At 37.5% G+C, this 11,686-nt stretch overlaps 1 protein-coding gene across 1 annotated transcript in view; it reads right to left on the minus strand.

Annotated features, from left to right (window-relative positions):
- Positions 1–11,686, minus strand: part of AK9 (adenylate kinase 9) — a 141,820-nt gene that overhangs the window by 43,368 nt on the left and 86,766 nt on the right. The window contains exons 25-28 of the mRNA XM_027855923.1: positions 8,457–8,714; positions 7,454–7,578; positions 6,237–6,456; positions 1,699–1,764 (exon numbers count right to left, since the gene is read on the minus strand). Of these exons, the coding sequence (XP_027711724.1) occupies positions 1,699–1,764; positions 6,237–6,456; positions 7,454–7,578; positions 8,457–8,714 (669 nt within the window). The remainder of the gene's footprint in view (positions 1–1,698; positions 1,765–6,236; positions 6,457–7,453; positions 7,579–8,456; positions 8,715–11,686) is intronic.

Consider the following 11,686-nt stretch of genomic DNA (forward strand, 5'->3'; position numbering starts at 1 on the left):
TTTCTGTTATGTGGAGGGAAATTTTATAAGCACTCAATTTATGTTGGGACATGCATGTCGCAGAATGATTTGTGATACAGTCAGACTCCGCTTCATCTGACTCACAGAAATTCAGCAACTGATCCCCAAAAAATCCGCAAGTAAATAGCTAAACAAGGGAAATCCTACTTATTCCTTTAGCTGAAAAAATGCAAAGTGGCTTTAATGATCTTTTTAGTGACAGTATTTAATTCAATTCAACAAGTGGTGTTAAGCACCTCCTTTATACTAAGCACTGGGATAGGCACTGTTGGGGGTGGGGAGAGGGAAATTAAAAAAAAAAAATGTAAGACGCGGCTATTCCTTCAAGGTGTATACAGTTTATTTGTTGCTGTTCAGTCCTTTCAATTCTGACTGACTCTTCCTGACCCTTGGCAAATATAAAGACTTGGTAAAGATACTGGAATGATTTGCCATTTCCTTCTCCAGCTCATTTTACAGATGAGGAAACTGAGGTAACCCCGTAACTGAGGGTTAAGTGACTTGCCCAGGGTCACATAGCTAGTCAATGTCTGGGGTAGAATTTGAACTCGGGTCTTCCTGACTCCAGGCCAGATGCTCTATCCACTGTGCCACCTAGCTGCCCACATAGTTTATTCAGGGTGATAATTTTAAAGCACAAAAAACAACTAGAGAACAGAACAAGAAAAGAACTAAATGTTTACTGACTGAATGAGTGAATGAATAGAATTGTGTTTAAATTGAGTGATATAGACAGTAAATGCTATAGGAAGGCTTCAGAAAAGAGTGTTCATTGTGGATTAGAGTAGTCAGAAAAGACTTCATGGAGGAGATATTCTTTGATGGGTCTTGAAGGCCGTTGCTGGGCAGCTAGGTGGTGTAGTTAGTAGACTGGCTATGCCTGGAAGTTCTGGAACATCTTCCTGAGTTCAAATCTGGCCTCAGACACTTACTAGCTGTGTGACCCTAGGCATCTGACTTAATCCTGTTTACCTCAATTTCCTCATCTGTAAAATGAGTTGGAGAAGGAAATGGCAAATCACTTCAGTATCTTTGCCTAGAAAACCTCCAAAAGGGGTCACAAAAAGTGAGACAGGACTGAAATGACTCAACAACAACATATGTTGATTATGTTTATTTTGAGGTTTGAACATTTGAGTGAAGTACATATCACTCTGGGGACTCATTCTTACCCTGCTTGAAAATGGGCAAATTTGAGCATTAAAATATCAGGTTTACATGCTATGCATTCTATGGGATACAGTCAATCAACAAACATTATGAAGTACTTACTAATACCAAGCATTGTGCTAAGCACTGGGGTTGAGACTGAAAAACAGAATCTTATCAAGAGAGGCAAGTTTTCAGGTGCCATTGGGTTCCAGTGGTTTAGTATGTTATTTTATCACAATTTATAAGAGTAATACCACTTACCATTTTAAGTCTTCTCTATTTTTTGGAGGGAAATTTTACAAGCACTTAATTTTTGTTGTGACATGCATTTAGCTAATGTGACAGGCTTGATGTGACAAGCATTTGGATAAGCAGAGAAAAATCAGTTTTACAGATCTCTCTGTGACTTTGACTGGTAACATCAGCTGAAAGCAAAAATAAAATCCAACAGAGAAATACTTAAAAATTGGTTTCTAGTAGCATTGCAGGTTATACTCCACTTGTAGTTTCCAGTTATTTTCTTACCTCGGGTCTTTTTCTTTTTTCTCTCTCTGCTATAAGCTCAGCCCTTCTTTTAGCAATCTGATCCTCCTGTAAAAAAAAAATAGCTTTAACTTTCTAAGGGACAAAGGAATCCTGTAAAGGAAGGAATAGCCTTAATTTTGTAAAGAAAAAAGACTGATTAAAAATTAGTTTTTATCTATGAATACAGTTCAATATTTTTAAAACTGGGAATTGCAACCCACTTGAAATCCTGGGAGACTTACAAATATATCGGGGAAATCTCGATGGGGTAGCTCTATGTCTATCCTCTTCCTTTCTTGGTGACTGAATCTTTGGCTCTGCTTTTTCTACCCAGAAACATGGCTCATCTGTTCCCATTCTTTTCCTTCACAGACAAGCCACTTTGGAATTTTTTTTTGAGACAGAGAATGGTGATGTAGGAGAGGGAGGAATGGGGGAGTCCTTAAAGTTACTGGATGAAAAGTTTTGAGGAAAAGTGTTGTAGTGCTAGCTAAGGCAAGTACTCTAAAAGTCTAAAAATGTAACAGTTGTATGTGAAAAAGTAGGTATGTTTTGTATAGGTATTCCATGGTCAGACATGGGGTGATAAAATGGTGTGTCTCACTGGATGCTTAAATAATTCTTCTTTTATCATGATGACATGGATAAAACGAAAGGCAATGGATCATTTGTTATAGCCTGAAACCTGACATGAATACTAGTCAGCACCTCTGGGGTTGTGGACCCCACTGTCTCGTCTCCTTGGACATTGGAGTAGTTCTTCTCTCCTAGGATATCAGATCAGTATTAGAGGATGGACTCAGATCTACTCAAGTCTAGATTGAGTCCAAGGAGGCAGATAGTTTCTGAACCTCCCTGGAGTTCTTATCTACTCAAATTAATGCTGGGACCCTTTGTGGAGTTTCTAAATGTACATGCATCTTTTAAAACTGTTTAAAAATTGAGGATCCTCTTACATTTTCATAATCGAATAATTGCCACTGCATACACAAACATGTACATACTAAATATACCTACAAATTATTTATGCATAATACTGTACATTTATTTTATTCAGCTGAGTCTATTCTCCTATTTTTCTCTCTTCATTTGAGAAAATCTATCAGTGAATCAATGAATTAGAAATTACAAAAAGGAGATTTAGGCTTGATACAAGGAAAAACTTTCTAACAATCAGAGCTATCTCCAAGTCGAATGGACTTTCTTGATAGGTGGTGGGTTCCCTCCACATTGGTGGTCTTCAAGCAAAGGCCGGATGACCGCTTGTTGGAGATGCAGAGGAGCTTCTTGTTGAAATACGGGCTGGTCAGTGAAGTCTCTTCTAACTCTGAAACACTATGCTTTTGTGAAATACACAATAAGACTCTAAATGAGACATTAAAAAAATAAACATATGAGAACTCCCACATTCAAATGGGTGTGGTCCTTCAAAATTAAGCAGCTTGGGAAGTTGTGGACTTGTTCTAATAATGCTTAGAGCATCACTGGAATGTTTGTTGCTTAGAACAATTTTGGATTCCCCTTTGAGAACTGCCCTTGGAGCCAGTTTATGAGTCATAAAAGAAAATTAGTCACATTCCTTTATAGTTAAACCTAGTTTGTGGCTACCTAAATCACAAACAAAATTATTCACCTTGAACATCATCTTATTCATTAGACTTATCTTTGACTGACTATTTGTCGTTTCTAAAAATCCACTCTCAAATGATGATTTGCCATGGTACATAATTTGTTTTTTTTTTAATTTTCATTGATGCCTTTTATTTTTAGATCATAGTAATTTCCAGATATTTCATCCTGGCTCAGAGAATTGAACCTTGCCTCATTAAAAAAAAAATGCTAAGCAAAAGCAATCAATACTGTGACCATGTCTGACAGCATATGTATCATTCTGTTCTCATATTTCCTTACCCTTCTGCTGAGAGGAGGGAAATTTATTTCCTCTGTGCTCCATGACCAAGACCATAACAATAACTTGGAGTTTTGCTTCCTTTTGGTATTCTTCTCATTTATGACATTATATATAATATATATACACATATATCTTCATACAGACATATGTATATACATGTACACATATATGCACACACTGTTTTTCTGGTTCTACTTCAGTTCGCATCAAAACCCACAAATCTTCCCATAGTTCCATGAATTTTTCATATTCATAAATCCTTACCACACAATAATGTTTAACTACATTCATATACCACAGTTTGTTTAGTCATTCTGCCATCAATGGGACCCCATTTTGTTTCAAGTTCTCTGCTAAGTTTTGATATGATTATTAAAAAATCATCCTCATTAGCTCATAATCAGACCTTATATTTATTAAGTTCAAGGCACTGTGGAATAAGAGTTACACAATCTGTTCTGTTTTTAAGGTTTTTACAGTATAACTACAGAAAAGACATAAATACAAGAAACATTAACATTAGAAGACTTAACTAACAAGACAGTAAAAGAAGAGACAGCTTCTTAGCACATGGTTAATAATCAAATGAATAGTATAGGCAGGAAGTGGCCCTCTAGGTCCTCTGGTGCAGCTTTTTGACTGAGTCCAAGTTTTACAGAACAAATCATTTTATTAAGGGGGTTTGTTCTGGGAAGTTTGGATTCAGTCAAAGGGCCACACTTGAGGACCTAGAGGGCCACCTGTGGCCTTGAGGCTGTAGGTTCCTTATCCCTGGCTAGGGTATTTATGGAGGTAAAATGTGAGTTGGTTTTGAGAGTTAAAAAGGATTTGCATAGGAAGAAAGGAACAGGGAAGATTATTCCATAGTGTGGAAAGGTGGTAAGGAATGGTTTGAATAAATGCATAGTGGTGAGAAAGTCCTTATGCAGGAGAAGTGAATAGTTTGGAGTAGAGAGTTCATTTAAGGGAGAAATGGGAGATAAAGCCCGTGGCAGCCAGATGGTACAGGGCCTTGAATGCCAAACTGAGACACCTGCCTTACAGTCAGTGGGACACCAATGAGATTTCTGAGCAAGACAGTAAAATCATCAAAAGTGCTGGTTTAGAAAGAACAACGTGGACTAGAGGAGGGAGGGATTGGAAAATAGGAGAGCAATTGGTAACCTATTACAGTAATTTGAGAATAAGGCAATGAGGACCTGAATTAGTGTGTTGGCAATGAGAATTGAAAAGAGAGGATTTGAGAAGCATAATGAACCAGCTTCTGGAAGATTTTGCTTCCCTGCCCTCTCCCCAATTCCAGATTCACTAGTCTCTAGAAGTGTGAAGCAAAAAAATGGGTCTGGAATTGGTATTCAGTATTCATCTTTTTTTTTTTTTTTGGCAAGGCAATTGGAGTTAAGTGACTTGCCCACAGACACACAACTAGGTCTGAGATCACATTTGAACTCAGGTCCTCCTGACTCCAAGGCCAGTGCTCCATCCACTGCACCACTTAGCTGCCCCTTCAGTATTCACCTTGAACTGGATGTCCCTCTAGACATATTAAACTCAATATGCCCAAAACGAAACTCATTATTTTCTTTCCCTCCCTCTGCCCCTACAACTCATACCTCCCTTCTTCCTTATTTCCCCATTACTCTCTAGGGCATCACCATCTTCCCACTCACTTAAGCTCACAACCTAGGTGTCATCCTTGACTCCTTACTCTCTCACTGTCCCTTACACAATCCATTGTCAAGTCATGTTGATTCTACCTTTGCAACATTTCTCACTTATGCGTGCCTCCTTTGACACTGCCACCACTCAAGTATAAGCCCTCATCTCTCTCCTGGACTGGTTCAAAAGTCTTCTCATTTATCTCCCTGTCTCAAGTCTCTTGAATTCATCCTCCACTCAGATATCAAAGTGATTTTCCCAAGGCAAAGGTTTGACCACATCTCTTCGCCTATTCAATAAACTCAAGTGACTACCTTTAAACTCCAGGCTCAAATATAAAATCCTTTATTTGGCCTTCAAAATCTGGTCTCTTCCTTTCTTTCCAGTCTTTTTATACCTTACTCCCCTTATAGGTGGTACAGTGGATGGAGTGCTGGGCCTGGAGTCAGGAAAACTCCTCTTTGTGAGTTCAAATCCAGCCTCAGACACTTACTAGCTGTGTGACCATGGGCAAGTCATTTCACTCTGCCTCAGTTCCCTCATCTGTAAAATGACCTGGAGAAGGAAATGGCAAACCGCTCCAGTATCTTTGCTGAGAAAACCCCTAAAGGGGTCATGGAGAGTTAGACATGACTGAAATGACTTGAAATGATGAAAAAACAACAACCCCCTCTAAATATTCTTCAGTCCAGTGAAACTGGTCTCCTTACTGTTCCTCAAATAAAAGAATTCATCTCCTTACTGTGCAATATGCTAAGAGGTTACCTTAAAAAAAACTATGATGAAAACAAATCATTTCAATTAAAAAAGCACTCATGAAGTACTTAACTGTGGGTCAGGCACTGTGCTAAGTGATCAGGATACAAATGAGGTAAAAAAAAAATTTCCTGTCCTCAGGAAGCTTACTTTCTCAATCAATTTATTCCCTTGAAAAACTTACTGAATTTTTCTCTAAAGATATACGTACCCTAATTTTCATCCTCATTTCTTTAATCATTTTAGTTCTTGTGGCCTTTTTTTCTTGTTTATTTTTCCACTTTGCAACAGCTTCGGCTAGTAGGCGATCTATAATTTCTTGTTCTTCAACTATTAGACCAATAACAATATCCGGGCAAAATCCGCGCTCCCCTAGAAATTGTACCTCATCTACATTTCGTGGGAATCCATCTAGGATAAAACCTGTGGAGCTAGATTAGAAAATTCATAATTTGCCTTATTTATTTTTAAATATTTTCAGCTTTTTAGATGAAATTACTTTTATAAGTAAAAAATATAGACAACTAAGATGACAATTTTATATAAACATATAATATAAACATAGAATATTGAAGAGAGCTAGGATCCTCATAAAAACAACCAATAAAAACACTAAAGAGGAGAAAAATGGCTAAAAGAAGCCACACAAGAAGATAAAAATCAATTAAAATTGAAAATAAAGCAATGCAAAGTAGAACATTAGTACAAGAAAAAATTATAAAGCAATTGAATCAGCTAAAATGCTGACTGCTTTGGAGAGGATAAAGAAACCATGTAAGAAATCTAGAGAGATGTCTATAGGTGGATAAACAACTCATCAAAATAAATTAAGCAAGAATTAACAATGCTAATGAGGCGGCACAGTGGATAGATTGTTGATCCTGGAGCCAGAAAGACTCATCTCCCCCAGTTCAAAGCTGATGAAAGCCTTTGACACTGTCAATTGTGAGGGCTTGTGGAAGATCATAGCAAAATTTGGTTGCCCAGCGAAGTTCATCAGTATTTTAAGTTCATGATGGCATACTTGCCTGGCTCCTGGATAATGAAAGATGCTCTCAAGCTTTCCCAGTTCCCAATGGAGTGAAGCAAGATTGTGTGCTTCCCATTTTTAAAATTAGCATTGTTGTTTGATTTTTCAGATGTGTCTGACTCTTAATGACCCATTTGCAGTTTTCTTGGCAAAGATACTAGAGTGGTTTGCCATTTCTTTCTCCAGTTCATTTTACAGAAGAGGAAACTGAGGCCAACAGGGTTAATTTAAGTGACTTGCCCAGGGTCACACAGCTAGCAAGTGTCTGAGGCTGGATTTGAATTCATGAAGATGAGTCTTCCTGACTCTAGGCCCAGCACTCTATCCATTGCAGCACCTAGCTGCCCCATTAATAAAATGAAAACATGCAAAAACATACTACTAAAAGTCAAAATTACCGTATTGGTTCTTTAAGCCACCATTCAGAAAGACAGAGATCCATAATTTCTGGTGGTAATGTTTCATTTTCTACGAGGTTTGCTTTAATAGCTTCTTCCTCATCAGTGAACACTATTTCTTTACGCTGAAACCCAACTCAGACAAACAGGAAAAAAAATCAATAAGCACACATTAACAAAGAGTACACAAATGATTTAGAAGGTTCCTATTTCTCTCAAACTACTGTCATAGTGGGGTTTATGAAAATGTTGAAAATTTTGCCTTACTTTGTGCCAATATTCAATATGGCAAAATTTACAATATACTACAACTAACAGTTACAAAGCTGTGACTATATTCTATTCACAAATGGCTAGTGTAATTCATCTCGTAATTCAATCACCTTATAAATCTATGTGCCCACTGAAATCATATTTGTGAGATTTAACTACCTTCTAAGTTAGTCAGTTTTAGATCTATGTAAATTGGCTTCCATCTTAAACTGTAAATCTTACAGATAGTCATATGCCAGAGACCAATGAAAAACAGGCAATTTAAAATGATATTGCTTACAGATTTGAAAGAATGATTTGTAATGGCAATTGATCACATGCAGAAATAGGTTATGTTGGGGCTTTGTAAACTACAGAAAACAGATTATCATTACTCAGAGATCTTATAGTCTATGAACAAAAAGGCTGAAATAATATTGCCTCCCTCCCACTCTCTGACAAAAGCAAGGAAATGATCCCAAACTGGTTAGGATAAGTTATGTTAACTTTTAATGTAGTTAATGTTCACATTAGTATTTAACATTCACTCTGGTTGGGACAGTGTGTCTACCTCAGAGTGTGGGGACAATGGACTGGTGAACATTTTTCTGTGGCATGATAATTTTTGGTCAAATGAAAAGTTATTACAAAACACCCAATGTGCTTTTTTACTCTATGTAAACCAAAGAAACACAGTTATTTGTAAATCATAGATTTGTAGGTTATCTCTAAACTTTAGGTATTACAATACCGGTTTGCTTTTTTCACTCTCGAGTTTAATATTAGCCTGAGCTGCAATTTCTTCTAGTTCTTGTTTTTCAGCTGCTTCTTCCTCAATTTCTTCATCATATTCAGGTCCAACTCTCCTCTCAGTCTTGATCATGATTTTTTCCTGCAGAAATTCTTCAAACTGAATGTGAAATATGCCAAATTTTTCAGCTAACCATCGAGCACAGACAGTCTTGCCAGATCCGTGGGGACCTAAAAGGCATACTCTTAATGGAGGAGCCTGACAAGGGATGAAGAGAAAAGGGTAGGGGAAAAAAAAGAACATTAAAATAATTTTGAAGTATAATACAGTTAAATTAACATTTCTTCACAAATTGTTCTCTTGTTTTATGAATGACTGCTTTGGGTTTCTGTGTTTTAAGAGGGACATAAGTTGTGAACATAGGATGGGTATATTGAAACACTGTAATGATAATTAAAATGTTAAAAATTAAAATATATGAGAAAAGATGACTGGGACTGAGCTCAGTTTGACTAAAGAACTCAGTGAACCTTTTGCCAGATAATACATGCTTTCCTGCTTCTACATCTTTTCTCATGCTTTCCGCTTCTCAAAGAATGCCTTTTTACTTGAGCTCCACCTGTCCAATCCTTATCCATCCTTCAGGGACAAATATCAAATGCCACCTCTGGGACTTCTTTTCCCTCTGAATTTTCTTAACATTTGTGCTTCTCTAATGTCACATGACACATTGTGTCTGGTCTTATAATTAGCTGTGTACTGCCTCACCTCTGCTACTGGACTGTAGTATTCTTAAAGGTAGGATATGTTTCATTCACCCTGGTAAGTCCTATAGTATCTATCTGAAGGCCTTGCCTATAAAAGGCACTCAGTAAATTTTTGTGGAAGGGATGAAGGAAAAAAGGAAGGAAGGAATAGAGTGGGGGAAGGCTGGGAAAAAAGAGTAGCAATTCAGTAATGATTTTCAAGTGCATGAAGAGTTATTACACAGAAAATGGTGACCAGCTGTTTGCTCCACTAAAGTAAAAAAAAAATGACAAAATGAAATAGGATGAAACTATTATGTGATCAGTTGTTAGCTATAAGGAAAAACCTTGAATTCCTTAAAAACTGGACATGCTAAGAATTTTTCTAGGGATGGGCTTTTCATCACCAAACATTATTTATGTTAACTACAGGATCACATTTTAAATGCTTCAGAAATAAGGCATACTTGCCAGGAAAATATACTTCTGATGAGGTTTTGGGGTGCTGGGACCCCAAGAATGCCAAGGTAGAGTTGCTAGGAACAAATTCACACATTCAAGCCTTCTCTTAATCAAGTGGCAAAGAGTTTATTGTAATACTTTAGCAAAAGTGAGCAAGGGTGCTTATGGGAACCTGCAAGAGAATGAGGATAGGGCTGGGGTTTATATGGAAAAGGAGCACAGGAAAGGAATGGCAGGGATACTAATTAGATAATCACGGTCCAGGTGTATTTGGGAGCTATGGATGGAAAAGTGCAGCAAGTATAACAGACATTGAGGGAGTTGTCAGAGGCATGGACCTTGGGGATCTGTAGGGAGGAAGAGTCCTTGGGCCAGCCAGGGACAAAAATCCTTGGGCCAAGCACCCCTGTCTGTTCCGATAAGAGAATGTGTTCTGCGACAAGAGAAAATTTTCTCATAGGACAGGCGCCTACTAAGAAATTGGGAGGCTTCCAGAGACATGATCTTAGGGGTGGGTCCTGAGCACCCCATCATTTCCAGAAACTTAAAACACTTGAAATATAGCCTTGAACCCAGAAGAGGGGGTGAAAAACCCAAGACCCTTGAACAGGTGGGAAAACTAGTTGACAGAAATTCATGTACCTCTTCCAGACAGAGGTTTGGAATCACTATTAAGCCCTGAGGTCCTTACCCATAGGAAGCCAGTAAAATAAGACAGTAGTTTAGAAACCTTCAGATATATGAAGAAGAATGGGCAGCTCCCAACAGAGGCTGTGGACGGAAAAACTATAAAAGAGGAGGACTAAGCGTCCAGTTAAGTGTAAGGTAAAAAGCATCATCAGAGAATGACACAATGCAATGATTAATGCTCATAATGGTCCTCTAAAGTCATAAAAAAGATTAAATTGTGTTCAGTATACTGTTTAAGAAGGCAGAGATGTTAGACATTTCAGAAAGATTTTTCATTAAAATGTTAAAAAAAACAAAACCAGATGGTAAGTTTTGGTTATCTGCCAACATCACATAAGTGGAAGATCTCATTCCTTGAGACGGGATATTAAAATGGTCAATTCATTATAGATGTAACAATCTATGACAACATTCACTAAACTGTTCTGTAGAAACCTGAGCCCTCAGGAAGCAGTCCAAAGAGTTCTTCAAAAAAAGTTGGAATGGCAGAAGACCCAATAAACACACTTTAAAAAAATCAGTTCCATGATTTTGGAAGCATTACATGGAGATTTATAAACCAAACACAAAACAAAATTCTTGAATTTTTTAAGCCCAGAGGAGATGAACTGAAACAATCCCTCTTTGGATTACACATACAAAAGGGATGATGAAAATCATTGTGAAGCATCTTATAAGGAGAGCTGTCCCAGACAGTATTGTTCCCAGTTATAAAATACATTGATAGCTAATGGTTCATAGGGTCCTTCTTACTAAGTAGGGTTTTTTTTTACAATATTATTAGTTTTACTATGAAATGAACCTAAGATAAAATGATTTTAAAAACCAGGTTTATATTATTTGAAACCATTTATCAGAGGCATTAAATCATTTTAAAATACTCCACTGCAAGGGGGCCACTGAAGTTTTGTTTGAAAGGATGGTTACTTCCACTCTAATCCATTGAGAACTCCTGTTTCAAGAGTTCTTTTTGGAATTAAAGCAGTTTATTTAAGCCACTGACTTAGATGAGACTGGGTAGGTAGCTGGGTGTACTGGATAGAAGACCAGTGTCTGACACATACAGATTATATGAACCAGGTCTAGTCCCTTAATTTTGCATGTGTTCTAGGGGCAACCCTCAGACTAGAAGTTGTAGAAAAGGTGACAACGTGCATTGATACAGGCAGCTTCCTCACTTAGGAGTTCCCTTATACCAGTAAAATCATAAGCCTGTTGATGCTCTCTTAGGAGAAAGAGAAACATAGAGAGACACAGACACACAGAAAGGGACAAAGAGAGACACAGAGAGAGAGACAAAGACAGAGAAAGATAGAGACAGACAGAGACAGG

This window comes from Vombatus ursinus, unplaced genomic scaffold, assembly GCF_900497805.2.
Source record: "Vombatus ursinus unplaced genomic scaffold, bare-nosed wombat genome assembly UNPS02000582.1, whole genome shotgun sequence".
Lineage (NCBI taxonomy): Eukaryota > Metazoa > Chordata > Mammalia > Diprotodontia > Vombatidae > Vombatus > Vombatus ursinus.